This window comes from Lactuca serriola, chromosome 4 (assembly GCF_051521515.1).
Source record: "Lactuca serriola cultivar US96UC23 chromosome 4, Lser_US96UC23_V15, whole genome shotgun sequence".
NCBI classification, from domain to species: Eukaryota; Viridiplantae; Streptophyta; class Magnoliopsida; order Asterales; family Asteraceae; genus Lactuca; species Lactuca serriola.
In genome coordinates, this window is record NC_136411.1 from 298,449,878 (window position 1) to 298,466,010 (window position 16,133).

The 16,133-nt window shown below is 42.0% G+C and overlaps 1 protein-coding gene across 1 annotated transcript; it reads left to right on the top strand.

Annotated features, from left to right (window-relative positions):
• Positions 1–15,677: 15,677 nt before the first annotated feature.
• LOC145099450 (uncharacterized) lies at positions 15,678–16,133 on the top strand. The gene has a single exon (XM_079037024.1). The coding sequence runs from the start codon at positions 15,678–15,680 to the stop codon at positions 16,131–16,133; it is 456 nt and encodes a 151-aa protein (XP_078893150.1).

The following is a 16,133-nucleotide window of genomic DNA, read 5'->3' on the forward strand; positions in this document are numbered from 1 at the left end:
AGCATGAAGTTCTAGTAGGAGATGACTAACCCAAACAATTTCTGCAGCAGTGTTAGCCATGGCACGATATTCAAATTCACAACTGGATCAGGAAATGGTAGGTTACTTTTTGGCACTCCAAGAGACAAGGTTTCCTCCAAGAAATATTGAGTAGCCATATGTGGATCGTCGTGTTTCAATACACCTTGCCCAATCTGCATCTGAGTAACCAACTAATGAGGTAGATGTGGGTCTTGAAAAATATAAACCATAGGAGATGGTGCCATTGACATAGCGAAGGACGCGTTTGACTGCCTGAAAGTGATCATTGGTTGGAGCATGAAGAAATTGACTGACTTGATTTACTGCGTACGAGAGGTCAGGGCGAGTGATTGTGAGATACTGCAGGGCTCCAACAAGTGATCTATATAGAGTATGTTCAGAAAACGGTGATCCATGGGAAGTAAGCAACTCAGAAGTAGATAATGGGGTAAAGACAGGTTTATATTCGAGTAGACCAGCTCTCGTAAGCATGTCATGAGCATACTTAGTTTGTGTGAGAAACAAACCATTGTCAGGATAAGTAACTTCAAGACCCAAAAAATAAGTTAGATTTCCAAGATCCTTTGTTGCAAATTCATTTTTGAGACGAGTGATGAAAGTCTTGATGAGAGCAGAGTTGTTGCCAGTGAGAATAATATCATCGATATAAACCAGGATGTATACAAGATCACGATGTCATTGAAACACAAAAAGTGATGTATCGGCACGACTACAGACAAACCCAAGACTGAGAAGAAAAGTGCTAAGTCTTTGAAACCATGCCCGTGGTGCCTGTTTAAGGCCATATAATGCTTTCTTTAAATGACAAACATGGTTTGGAAATCATTCATCAAGGTACCCTGGTGGTTGCTCCATAAAAACTGTGTCAAAGAGATGACCATTTAAGAAGGCATTTTTGACGTCTAGTTGGTGGAGAGGCCATTTGTGTCGAACTGCAAGAGATAAAACAATATGTACAGTCGAGGCTTTGACGACAGAACTGAAGGTATAAGAAAAATCCAAGCCCGGAATTTGTGTGAACCCTTGAGCAACAAGACGAGCTTTAAGTCGTTCAACGGAGCTATCGGCACGAAGTTTTGTACGAAAGATCCATTTGGAACCAACGATGTTTTCATTTTTTGGACGAGGTACCAAATCCCAAGTGTTGTTGGTTTTGAGAGCAAGAATTTCATCCTCCATTGCCATGAGCCAATGAGGGTGTTTGGAGGCAGATTTAAACCCTTTGTGTGTGGTAATAGTCAGGAGATCATGATGTAATACCGAGGGAGGAAGGTGAGCAAGATCAACTATATATTTGGGTTTGAAAATGCCTGCACATGAACGAGTGACCATGGGATGGATCCGAGTAGGTTGTCAAGTTGGCGTTTGTTGCTGAACCGGAGTAGACACGACATGAGGTGTAGGGTGCAATGTCCGTGATGAAGATGGAGTTGCTGGTGACGTTTCATGAGCTTCCATGTTTGGGATAGGGGCATCATCATCAGATGTAGATGAGGCGGAAGCATGAGTGTGGGAGCCGGTAGCATGCGTTGTACAGGTAGGACAAGTGTGTGGTAATGCTACAGATGTGGTAGACACTGCCATAGGTGGAGATGCTGCCATAGATGGAGATGTCGAGACAACTGTGGATGGTAAAACATCACCAAGTTCATTGAATCTTGCATATGGAACATCATTCAAGTTAGATGATGTAGAGTAGCCAGCAAAGGGAAACACATGCTCGTTAAATTGGGCATGTCGGGTGGTGTAGATATGATTTGTTGTTAAGTCTAGGCAACGATATTGTTGGCCTGAAGTTTTATTTTGATGTTGCGTCTTTTGGGCTCGATAGTTTAGCCATGTACACTCCGGTTTGGGCCTGTCCAACCGAGAGCCTTTTATGTATTGTATATAAGTTAATGCTTGCATGCATATTAGGTTAACGATTTAGAGAATAACGAGAGTGAGCTTAACGATAGTAATTTCAAGGTTTCTTTAATCGTTCTTGTAACCTACCAATCCTCTACAGTTGATGTTCTTAATCGAGCTCTTCTGAGGATTTTGTTTTAATCATTCGACTCGTTTGATTCAATCTTGTCTTGTTCTTATTATTGCGTTCTTACTGTTTTATATTCATATACTTGTTCAAGATCTAATCGATCTTCATAGATTAAAAGTTATTTTAATCTCATCAATTGGTATCAGAGCAGGAGGCTGTGTAATCGATACACATCTTTTCTGTGAAAAAGATTTCCATTAGGGTTTTTCCGCAATCATCGATATTTATTGAGCCGTCATCTTAATTGACGTATCTTGATATTTATTGTTTTGCCCTAATCTGCTTTATTACAAGTCTGATCTTTGAACAGGTTATTTACGATCATAATGGACGCGACGCAATCAAACCCTATTAATATTTCCAACAGCATCGGTTCGACGACAAAGATTCCAATCTTATACACCCATGACTATGAAGTATAGGCGCATCATTTTGAAGATTACGTGATTGGATCGGAGGACAATGGTTACCTCATATGGGAAGCCATCATCAATGGACCGTTTTCTCATTCTGCAACATCCAGAATCATTAAGACACAAAAAGAGTACAACGATCTGCTTAAGGACGTGAAGGATATTGCACAAGATGAAAAAGACAAATTCCAGTGCAATATTAAGGCGTTAAGGTTGATCAGATTCGCCCTTCAGTCCGACACATTCAGATTGGTCAGCTCATGCACAACGGCGAACTGTATTCCACAGACGAAGATCTTGAACATTCTATCCAAACCTTGCTTCTATCTGAGTTTGGAGAATTCAGGCAAGGGGCCGAAGAATCGGTGACCCAGACGTTTGATCGCTTCAATCATCTTCTCAGCAAGATGATCAAACACGATATTGAAAGGAAGCTTATCGAACAGAAGGTTACTTTCTTGAACGGACTGAGGTCTGAGTGGAGAGCAGTGGTTTCCACAGTCAAAGCCCATGAGCAGTTTAAATCATACTCTTTAGCGAAACTGGTGGGTATTCTAAAGTCCCAAGAGAAGATTGTGGTACAAGAGAAGAACGTTGTTTCTAGTCTTGGTTCGTTGGCCCTCCTATCTAAAAGTAAAGCTGTGATGGAGGATGAAGAGCTTAACTTGGAGGAACATGACCTCACGTCTGAGGATTATGCCATGATGGTGTCCAATCCTAAGAGGTTCATAAAGAAGAGATTCCCCAGCAACAAAAACCGAAACTGGCAGGGGAGTTACAGCTCTGAAAAGGTGAACAATGAACCGAAGGCTGATGAGCCTAGGAAGGAACCGAAGGCAGATGGCGATTCCGAAGTAAGCTGCTTCTACTGTGGTGGCAAGAACCACTATGCTAAGGACTGTGTTCTTAAGAAGATCACTGAAAAGGACGATGGAAATGATGAGGAAGCCGTGCTGCAGAAGAGACTGGATGAGTTGAGAAAGAAGAAGTCTACCGCTAACCCTTCTATTAATGCTCTTATTGTGCAGGGTTCGGTTAATGATGATGAGTTCGGTAGCACGGAAGTTTGGTCTACCGACTCAGAAGATGAAGAAGTAAGGAAGGCTACCCATGGAAAGGCTTATGTGGCTAAGGAGGAAAGCAGTGGTGGAAAATGCTTCATGGTGACTGACGTATCTCAAATGAGGGGATACAACACCGATGGAGGAAGCAATGGACCGAAGGTACAGGAGGATATGTGCTTTACGGCCAAACCACTCAGCCAACAGTTCAATGAGCTCGATGAACTGATAAAGAAGGTACAATCTGTTTTTATTTCATCTAAAGTACCACCATCCTCATATGAGAAAGAACTAAAAAATGTTAATACAAGAATTTCTCATTTAGATAGTAGCTTAACTCAAACTCGAGTCACCAATTCTAACCTGACTGATCAATTAAGCAGGGTGGCGTCGAAGAGTGAGGAGCGGCGAATGTGGATTGAGTTAAAGGAGTCGGAATTAGTTAAAGTTAAAGACGAAAACATTTATTTGCAGAGAGACAATTTAAAATTGTTAAAACAGCGAAATGTTTTTTGTTTAATTGCTAAATGTTTATATTCTAATATTACTCAACTTCACTTGGATTGTGAGATAGGCCAAAAGATCCATCGCATGATTTTGCCCTTCCTAGAGTTTAAGGAGGATGAAATCGATGCCGAAGCCTACAATTGTGAGAGTGTGATATCGTTTGATGATGTCAATCCGACCTACATGTATGGACTGGACAAAATTGAGTCCTTCATTAAATCCAAAGACCACAAGGACATGCTCAAAAATCTTTTGGATGAAAATGACAGACATAAACTGAGAACCGAAACCATGCAAAAATTTGACTCTCTAAACGCCAACGTAAACTCAGAAAACAAAATTGATGTTGAAAATGCATCTGAGCTTAACGAGGACAAAAACATGAGTGAAATTTCTGTAGAGGATACGGTTGACTGCTCAGAATTTGTTAAAAGCGAAACTGAAAACCACAAAAATCTAATTTCTGAAAATTTTGTGGAGTTCGCTTGATTGTCCCAACAAAAGTCCCCGAAATTAGTAGAGAAAGCAGTTGTGTATCAAAAGGTCAGGACCACCCCAAATCAAGTATACAAAGTAACTGGGGTAACCGAACATCAAACAGCCGAACTCACAGCTATTGTGAACGAAGACAATGCTGATGGCTGCGATGAGTTCTTCTGGGAAGCTCCGATAGATAATGCAAACGAAACCGTTGGCTTATCTGAAAGAACCTCCTGGATGAGCAAAGGAAGATACATCCCTGAACCTTTGAACAAGCCGGATAATTTCAATGAGCCAAGCACCAGTGGTACGAAAGATATTCCTCAGGAGGATGATCGTTCAGCAAAAGAAGACATTCCCTCTACTCCAACAGCTCAAAGTGGAACTTCTTCAGACATTCCTTCTACTCCCTTAGTGCAAACTGGATCTTCTTCAGATATTCCCTCTGCTCCCACAGCTCAAAGTAAAACTCCTGAAGTTCAAAAGGAACCAGCCAAGGAGACAACAAAAACGAAAGTGAACGTTCATCATCAACCTAAGCAGATGAGGAATAAGAAGATAGAAAGGAACCAAAGATACAGGAAAAACCTTTCTGAAAGGAAACAATTCTGGCACTCCCAGAATGCATACTACTCACACCAAGACAAGAATCTGAAGTATGAAAACAATCCTGTAAGAAAGCCTGAATGTTCCAACAACCGAAAGCCAAGGTTCGGTTCACAAGAAAATACCAACCGAAGGCAAAGGTTCGGTTCTGAAAAGGACTTCAACCGAAAGGTTCGGTTCCAAGAACTACTCCAACCGAACGTAAAGGTTCGGTCCAGAAGTCAAAAGAGAACAAGACTCTAAGGTCAGTCCCTCCAATGATCAAAAGCAAAAGGGTCACCTAGAGTCACCAGCCAGGAAGTCCTCTCAATTCAAATCCTCTCATTCTAATTCTTCTCGTTCTTCTAATTCTTCTACTTCCACCGATTCATCTCCATCTTGCTCTACAGCTAATTCTGCTTGTCCTCAAAAATCTCATTCATCAGCTGAACAAAAGGGAAAGCAGAAGGTCAATGAATCCAAACCAGAGTCCAAACCGAACACAGTCAATCCTAACAAAATAAAAGTTTTTACCATTAAAAAGAAAGATGAAACAACCCTAATAAAACGAACATATCTAGTTGACATCTCTCTTACTATTCCCGTTCCCATGAAAAGCTCACATGGACCCAAGAAACTTTGGGTTCCTAAATCTGCTTAATTTTTGCAGGTTATAAGTGACGAGCAGTTTGACGAAGAATGGTACATCGATAGTGGCTGCTCGCGTCACATGACAGGGAGGAAAGAGGAACTCAAGGAATACAGATCTCTTGCAAATGGTGGCAACGTCAAGTTTGGAAATAACTCTTTCGGCACCATAAAGGGATATGGAATGATAACAAATGGAGACTTCACTATAAGGAAGGTGGCTTATGTGGAAGGACTCCAACACAACCTCATCAGTGTATCTCAGCTAGTTGGAGGTACAGGTCTCAAAATCTCATTCGATGATGAAGGTGCTGAAATCATAGAGAAAAAGACAAAGAAAGTAATTCTCAAGTCAGAGTGAAAGGGTGAAATGTTTCCTCTAAACATGAAACCCATCAAAGGAAACCCAGCCATATGCCTGTTATCAAAAGCTCAATCCGACGAAAGCTGGTTGTGGCACCGAAGACTCTCTCATCTCAATTTCAAAGATATCAACCGACTTGTCACTGGAGGTCATGTTAGGGGTCTTCCATTGCTCAAGTTCGACAGAGAGCATTTATGTGCTGCATGCGAAATGGGGAAGCAGAGTCGTCAAAGTCACCCATCTGTAATCAACACAAAAGTTGTTGAACCACTCGAATTACTTCATATCGATTTGTGTGGTCCTTCATCTATCGAAATCATTGGTGGTAGCAAGTATATTCTTGTTATCATTGATGACTTTTCACGATTTACATGGGTGTTCTTTCTAAAACTCAAATCTGAAGCGACTCAAAAGCTGAAAGTGTTTATCAAGCAAATTGAAGTCCAGCTCAAGAAGGTCATTCGCAACATCAGGAGCGACAATGGTCTTGAATTCAAGAACAGGGAGTTTGAAGAGTTTCTTGCAGAAAAGGGAATTAGTCACAATTTCTCAGCTCCCTACACACCACAACAGAACGGAATAGTCGAAAGGCGAAACCGGTCTTTGTGTGAAGCTGCCCGAACTATGCTAAGTTTCGCTACCTTACCTCTTTATTTTTGGGCTGACGCTATTTCTGCTGCTTGTTTTACACATAACAGGTCCTATCTCAACAAGAGATTCACGCTCACACCATATGAGATATTAAACAACAGAAAGCCCAATGTGAAATTTTTCCACGTGTTTGGCTCAAGGTGTTTCATCTTTAACTCTAAAGAACATCGCAACAAGTTTGATGTCAAAGCCGACGAGGGAATTTTTCTGGGTTACTCACTCACATCCAAGGCGTACAGGGTCCTAAACAAACGTTCAAGAAGGATTGAAGAGACATACTATGTGACCTTTGACGATAGCTATGTCAAGAAGCTACAGGCCATAGAAGACACTGTCGGGGAAATCTTTCCTCAAACTGGCCAAGTCACAGTCTCGATCGCCAATTTATACGAGAAATTTCTGGAACTCTTTGACGAACCGGAAAAAGCTTCTCTCTCAGAAGCAGGTGCAGCTGACAACAAAGTTGATCATATGAAGCAGATTGTCGAAGATGCTGCAAGAAGAATGCATGAAAGAGAATCGCCCACTGATGAATCTCCATCCAACAATGCTTCAGTCGAGGGGGAGCCAAGTTCTCATGTCGAGGGGGAGCCAAGCTCACAAGTCCAGGGGGAGCCAAGCTCTACAACTTCAACCGAAGGTCCTTCACCAACCGAAGGTACCTCACCAACCGAAGATGCCTCTCCAAACGAAGGTGCTTCAACGCCTGAAAGCCCAGCACCACAAGAAACCCCTGAACCTCATGTTTCTCAAGACTCATCAATTGAGGGGGAGCATGATGATATGATGCTTGATTACGATAGCCAATCTGAGCCAGAAGAAATGATCAATGCTGAACTACACCCAACCTTTGATCCGAATTACCCGCCTCTTACCAAATGGACCAGAGATCATCCTATCTCTCAAGTAGTTGGTGATGTATCTGAAAAGGTTCTGACCCGATCTTAACTGAAGGCAAAACAGACATCCTTATTTTCAAAGGTTGAGTTTTGTATGTTTAACTCATTCGTATCAAAAGTTGAACCGAAGACAGTTAACACTGCCCTCGGTCACTCTGATTGGGTTCAAGCAATGCAAGACGAACTGAACGAGTTTGAAAGGAACAAGGTTTGGCGCCTCATTCCAACTCCACCAGATGCTTCGGTTGTTGGTCTCAAGTGGGTCTTCAGGAACAAAATGGATAAGGAAGGTAATGTAATAAGGAACAAGGCTCGTCTGGTTGTAAAGGGATACTGTCAGGAGGAAGGGATAGACTATGAAGAGACTTTCGCTCCAGTAGCTAGGCTAGAATCCGTTAGAATATTTCTGGCTTATGCTGCTCACAAAAACTTTGAGGTTTTCCAAATGGACGTCAAGTGTGCATTTCTCAATGGAGAACTCGAAGAAACTGTGTATGTGGAGCAACCTCCTGGGTTCGTGAACGAAAAGTATCCAAATCATTGCTATATTCTGGATAAAGCTGTGTACGGCCTTAAACAAGCTCCGAGAGCCTGGTATGAAACGCTTACGAAATTTTTAAAGATGTCTAAATTTAAACAAGGTTCGGTTGACCCAACCTTCTTTCGCAAAAAGGAAGGTAACCACCTTATGATTGTTCAAATTTATGTCGATGACATCATCTTTGGCTCCACGAATCCCAGCTTAACAGCTGAATTCAGAAAGCTGATGGAGACTAAGTTTGAAATGAGCTCAATGGGTCCTATTAACTTTTTCCTATGATTAAACATAAGACAGGGACCCGAAGGCATCTTTATCAATCAGGAAGCTTACACAAAGACTCTCCTAGCGAAGTTTGGCATGATGGGAGACTCAAAAGTCAAAGTCCCAATGGCATTCGGCACCAAGCTTACCCCATCTCTAGACAAACCGGCTGTCGATATCACGCTCTATCGTCAAATGATAGGCTCACTGATGTATCTAACTGCTAGCAGGCCTGATATCATGTTTTCTGTGTGTTATTGTGCTCGATTTCAGGCAAACCCACGCGAACCTCACATGCTTGCAGTGAAGAACATCTTACGCTATCTCAAGCGAACCACCTCCTTAGGTCTATGGTATCCATCCAACTCAGGCTTCTTTGTTCAAGCCTATTCTGATGCTGACCTTGGAGGATGTGGACTCGACCGTAAAAGCACAATTGGTGGCTGTCAATTCCTGGACGGGAAGTTGGTCAGCTGGCAATCCAAGAAACAAACATGTGTGTCGTTGTCTACTGCCGAAGCGGAATACATTGTCGCTGCATCCTGCACATCACAAGTGATTTGGATCCAGAGTCAACTTCGAGACTATGGACTCAATATGAAGAAGATCCCACTATATTGTGACTCTGAAAGTGCAATTAGGATCTGTCATAACCCAGTGCAACACTCTAAAACCAAACATATAGCACTGAGGTATCACTTCATCAAAGATCACGTGGAAGATGGAAACGTCGAAGTTCACTTCGTAAGAACCACTGATCAACTGGCTGACGTCTTTACCAAAGCTCTTCCTGAAGCATCATTCAATAAAATATTGCAAGGGCTAGGTATGATGGAATCAGAGTCAGTACCTCACACTACCTCTAAAACTCAAACGTAAGAAGCGAAACCAACCGAACGTTCGGGTTCGGTTCAACCATCTGACTCGCTCATCACTTCAAAGGTAGTTTTTCTTCATTGTATATTTCTTGTACAAGTTTGTTTTTCTTTGTGTTAAAAAGTTTTTTTCTTGCATGTCTAAATTCCTTGGATTCTCGAAATTTTTCAAAAACGAAACCTACCGAAGGTTCGGGTTCGGTTTTTCAAAATTTTTCTCAACCGAAACCAACCGAAGGTTCGGGTTCGGTTTTTCAAAATTTTCCTCAACCGAAACCAACCGAAGGTTCGGGTTCGGTTTTTCAAATTTTTCTAGAACCGAAACCAACCAAACGTTCGGGTTCGGTTTTTCATAAATCTTTTTCAAAGTTTTTTTTAAGTCCTATTTTTTTTTACTTATTTCTTAAGTGTCCCTAGAAGCATGCTGCTGTATGTGTCCCAAGCCTCATAAGATTTTGAATAATAGCCTTCATGACCTGGTATACACAAACCTTGTCTTCCCAATAAGGCTAATACATTTATTCTAATCGTGAGCTACCTCACTCTTTTCTCACATGAATTAAGAGTTTCCTGCTTGGTCCTTATTTACGCAGCAGAGGTAATATATCTTCATACACCATCCCCATTACACTTCTCCATTACATTCGGTTCATTATCGTAACCCTTGAGACTCTCAGAAACTGCCACTGAGGTTTATGGTTACACAACATCTGTGTTTGTGATCTTAGTTTCGTGCTACTACGAGCTGAGTGAAACCCAAAATTCAACACCAAAGAATTGACGGTGAACAATTAATTTGCTCAAGCTTTCACCAATGAATTGACGAATGTACCTTAATGAAATCTCAAATTTTCTTTTGCGTGATTCCCATGAAATTGTTAAACACCATAACATTTCTTCCCAAGGGATCCAGTTTTAAATTTTTATCTGAGATTTTATATTTATCCAAGCCAATACAAAATGAATTCCTACCTACTTGTTCAACAGGCTACACCGGTCTCACAAGTACTTTGTTCACCTTCTTTCTTATATCAAGAATAGAATTGATGAATCAAAGCGAAACCACCCTTATTTAGCCTTATTAAAAGAAGCCTTTCAACATTTATTAATAAATGGTTGATCGTAATTCAACGGGATTCCACACTAACACTTTGAGGTCTCTCTTGACCTTGAAGGTAGAGATTCGTGCCCAGGATCATCAGTTTCGTGTCATTATTGACATCACAGAATATCCTTAAAAGAGTTGTTTTATTTCTTTTTCTTTTACACTCTTTGCACGAAAATCCTTGATTTTCCAAAATTCCGTTACTAATTATTTACAGGCTGGATTATTACTCGATGGTTAATTATGAAGTTGTGGTCAAAAACTATCCACGTGGGTCATTTATTCAACAATGCCGTTTAAAAGGGATAAGACGAAAGGTTGCTGACTCGGCGGGAGTTAAAGGGATAAATATTCAAATGACGGTAAAAAGAAGGCGCGCGTCGTCTTTTCAAAGGCCTGTCGGAGAGGAGCTCAGGGTCCGATGGTGCAAGTCGTCTTTTCCTGTCGATAATGTACGGGGTATACAACGGGATAAATCTGGACTATGGGTTTGTCCTATGGCAACAGCTCATTCAAAGCCTCTCTTCTTCATCACGACACTCTGAGGTGTCGTTGGCCCGGTTCTGGATCTTGATTACAAGATGGGCCATGGACAAGTTCAACGTTCCTACTGCCGATGGTGCATCGATGTCTTCTATTGGTACGTTCCATACCAAGAAGATCATCGTCTCAGATGCATCGAAATTTTCCTTCATTGGCTCCATCCCGGAGACAATGTATGCAGATGTGCCCTCTCACAGCAGACTGATACAGACAATCAAGGAGTTCAGGCCAACTGGTCCCAGGGAACTGACACCGGATATGCTCAGATCGATCCATGATGCTGACAAACTGACCAACAGGGGAAAAAAGGGTGAAAAAGGGAAGCAAGCAGCCAAAGCACAAAAGGGTCCTTCTCCCAAAAAGAGGAAACAACCGAAGGCTGCTTCATCCCCACAGGCGAAGAGAAGGAAGACCCAACAGAAGCGAAAGCTAGTTATTCTCTCCTCTTCAAGCGAATCTGAGGGTGGAAGTTCGGACTCTGAAGGATCTCAAGGAAACGAATCTCCGCAACGAGGCAACACACCACCTCGGTCCCCAACCCCAGAGATGGAACTTCATCAATCTCCAGTTCCTTCACCTCCACCTACTATTCCTATTTCCATTCCCACCATAAACCCCACTATTCCCCCAACCTCTTTCCCTATACCTCCACCCATCTTTACCACATCAACCGAAACACCACCAGTTACCGAAACCCCTCCCGTAACCGAACCACCACAAACCGAAACCCAAACTCAACCACCACCCGAAACTACCCCACCCCATACTCAACCTCCAAATACACCAACCACAACACCCCCAGCTTCACCACCACCTCCATCTCCAGAAGACGCCTCCGATGGCGACAACCAATATCTTGGTGGTGATCACATGAACTTTGATTCGGTCTACTATAGTCCGTTTCAAGTTCAGAGTGACGAGGAGGATGATGCTCCAGTGACAAAGAAGCATCTCCGAGAGCTTAACGAGAAGGTTGATCTACTTCTCGCCTCCTCCACCAACCAGCAGTCATCTCTTTCTGAAGCTGCCCTTCAGAAGATTGTTGACGCCTTCTCCAGGGCTCAACATGATTCGGTGGCCTCAGCAACTGCTGCAATCGATGCCTCCACCCGAGCCTGTGAGGCTGCGACCGAAAAAGTCGATAAACTATTCTCCGACGCTTCCGTCCTGCTGAAGTCCTTGCAGGAAAGCGCCGACGCCACTAAGACAACTCTGGAACCGATTGTTCAACAATTGGCCAAGTTTGTCTCAACGGAGCTGTCTTCGTTCGCTACACTCCGACAACATCTCAGCGACGACAACTCGGCACTTCGTGCCTCCATCGATGCCCGCCTGGCAAAGCTACAAGAGGATCTTGCAGCTGAGAATTCTCTGATGGACGTTTTGGCAAGCAAGACTACCGCCCTCAAGATCAAGAGCACGCAACTTTCCAACTCACAACAACAATTGGAAGCTCTTCGATCCGAAAGGGAGGTGATAAAGACGTGTGTTTCGGATGTCCACGCAGCATTATCAAACATCCTGGAAGCACACGACCCCATCCTAAACCATTCGGTGAGGCGTACCCTCGCTGAAAAACTCTCTCCGGCCATGGACCTTTTAAGCAAGATTGAAGGCCTACCGAGTTTCGTGTCCATTTCGAAACAAGGGGGAGAAGAGAAGAAAGGATCGAAACCACCTCCTTCCTCCAAAGCTACTCACACAACCGAACCACCCTCTGCTGATCATGCTTCGGGTTCGGGTGTGAAGAACAAGGGCAAAAACATAGCTGAGGGAGGAGATGAAGATGAAGATGAAGATGAAGACAAGGAGACCATTGCTGACATGTTAAAAAGAAAGAACAGTCGCAATGCTGAAGACGATGCCAGTCGTGTGGCGCGAGAGGCTGAAGAAGCCGAACGCAAGCAAAAAGAAGCCCACGATCTCCTTGAGAGCCGAAAGTTGCTCTTCCCTGCCTGGACCAGGGATCGTATGATAAAAGAGGCCATAGAAACTCCAAGCATATTATGGCTCGAGCCGGTTATATCATTCGACTGCAACAACACTGTCGATTCGCAGTTCGATATGCCGCTGACTCGAAAGGCGTTCATCTTCCACGCCTTCTCTAACATTTTTGAAGTCCCACATCCGAACGATGAGCTTGACAAGGAGCTCATTGACTTCTACCTGGAGGCCGCTCGCCCTCAATATCTTACCTGGAGCGCCCAGAAGATTGTAAACGTTCGGGTGCTGAAGCCTTATGCCGTGGGGAGATTCACAAACGTCAAGTTCAAGCTCATTCGAGGATCTGCAAGAACTGCTCACATTATCTCCCTGGCGGATCTGCCCAATCTAAATCCTCATGATTGGATTGTCTTATACAATATCCTTTTGACTGATGAAACCGAATATGGTCCCATCATAGACCATGTCAAAAGGATGTTGGCCTGCTATATCATGGAGGTTGCCCTAATGGATCAGGAGGTCGCCACAGTTTTCAAAAAGAAACCGAAGATCGCACCTGTGGGATCGGCTAGTGATCTAAATCAAATGCAAATGGGTAAGATTGATCCGAGGCGTAACTCAGTGATGTTCACTAGAGCCGAAGGACAGAAATGTCTCTTCGCTTTAGCTGACAAACACCTTTACACCACAGCTTGCTTGGAGCACGTCTTATCAATTATCAAGCGGTGTAAAGAGAATTCGGCTGATGACATCAAGTACTTCAATGATATGATCAATTGGTACATCCGGTTTAGACAGACCATCCTCTCCATAACCAAGTGTCTGTTTAACACCGTGAAGAAGAAGGTACCAGCTTCAGCTGCCGGCCCAAGTAAGAAGTAAAGGTCTCGCTCCAAATTGACGCAAAGGGGGAGATTGTTGGGCTGAAGTTTTATTTTGATGTTGCGTCTTTTGGGCTCGATAGTTTAGCCATGTACACTCCGGTTTGGGCCTGTCCAACCGAGAGCCTTTTATGTATTGTATATAAGTTAATGCTTGCATGCATATTAGGTTAACGATTTAGAGAATAACGAGAGTGAGCTTAACGATAGTAATTTCAAGGTTTCTTTAATCGTTCTTGTAACCTACCAATCCTCTACAGTTGATGTTCTTAATCGAGCTCTTCTGAGGATTTTGTTTTAATCATTCGACTCGTTTGATTCAATCTTGTCTTGTTCTTATTATTGCGTTCTTACTGTTTTATATTCATATACTTGTTCAAGATCTAATCGATCTTCATAGATTAAAAGTTATTTTAATCTCATCAGATATCCTTAATATTGGGTACAGTAACCAATGAAGATGCACGCCATGCTCCGAGGAGCAAGTTTATGAGGAGCATAATTCCTTAAATAAGGAAAAACGTACAGCCAAATGTTGTAAATACATCATAATTAGGTGTGTTCTGATAGAAAAACTCAAATGGACTTTTGTTGTCAAGAAGTTTGGTAGGAATTTGATTAATGACATAGACAGCAGAGCTAAAAGTATCAACCCAATAAGCAGCGAGAGCGAGAGCATTAAATGACATTGCAAGCCCAGTCTCAGTAACATGTCTGTGTTTTGGTTCTGCTCTCCCATTTTGTTGTGGGGTGTATGAGTATCGGTGATGAGTACCATTTTGAAGAAAGATGTTGCTAACTCGATGATTAATGAATTCAATACCACCATCACTTTGAAATTCCTTGACTTTGCAAGAGAATTGTGTTTGCACCAATTTTAAAAAGGCATCAAGAATTGTGTGAAAATCTGACTTGGCCTTTAACGGATAGAACCATGTGAAGCGTGAGAAATCATCTACAAAAATCACATAATAAGAGTATCCACTTGTAGAGATAATAGGTGCAAGTCCCCATAAGTCACAGTGTATGAGATCAAGCACATGTAAAGAACATTTAAAATTATTGTCAAAAGGCAACTGTTTGCTTTTAGAGAGTTGACAAGAAGAACACAAATCGGGTTTTGGTAACAGATGTAACAGCTAATAAACCTAATTTATTCAACAAAGAAATGATATCAAAAGATGCATGTCCCAATCTATTATGCCATAATTCAAAAGATGCTTTGAGTCTTCTAGTTTTAAGTGCTGCTAAAAATGCCTTGCTGCCACGTTCCAGCACATACAATCCGTTCTCACATTTACCCTTGGCGAGGCATTCCTTGGTTTCTCGATTCTGGATGGCAAAGTAAGAATCAGAAAACAAGATATCCATGGGTGAGTCGTTTGTTAATTTGCTAATTGATAAGAGGTTCTTGGTGAGATGTGGAACAATTAGCACATCTAATAGTTGAATGTCTTTGGAAAGTTTAGCTTTATCAATATGAGAAAAGTTAAGAACATTACCGTTACCAAATACTGTTAGAATTAAGCTAGATACTTTGTAAATATTATCTAATTATAATTAGTTAGTTGATAAAAGCCGTTATCAGTTATGTAACCGTCCTAATGAATGGACGTGATGGTTAGGGATATATAAATATGTAAACTCTGTGAATTAATAAAGCAGTTAACATTTACGTGTGTTAAATCATCTTCTTCTTCTTCTTGTTTATCCATAATTTCTTCCAACAAACTGGTATCAGAGCCAATCTTCATGGCATCAACTTCTGGGAACGGATTACAGTCTCAACCGCAGTTACCAAAACTAAGTGGAAAGAATTACTTTCACTGGAATATCTAAATGAAAGTGTTGTTTGAATCCCAGGATCTTTGGGATGTTGTTGAACACGGAATCGATGAACCCACAGAACCCACCGTATTGACTGCGCTTGAGACATTAGAGTTGAAAGATTTGAGGAAGAAAGATAGAAGGGCCTTATTTCTAATATACCAAGCAGTCGATGAAAACATATTTGAAAGAATTTCATCCTCTGACACTTCAAAGGACGCCTGGGATATTTTGCACAAATCATACAGAGGAAAAGAGAAGGTTAAGATTGTTAGATTGCAGACGTTTCGTTGTGAATTCAATGGATTAAGAATGAAAGAAACTGAATCCATAGAAGACTTTTACAATCGGGTAATAATCCTGATAAATCAAATGCGCTTAAATGGAGAAATCCTTGAAGATAGGAGGGTTGTTGAGAAAATCTTGCGAAGCCTCACAAAAAAATCGAATACGTCGTTGTGGCTATAG

What these genes read in the sequence shown, in the direction of transcription:
- LOC145099450 (XM_079037024.1), top strand. Translation starts at nt 15,678, where the DNA reads ATGAAAGTGTTGTTTGAATCCCAGGATCTTTGGGATGTTGTTGAACAC.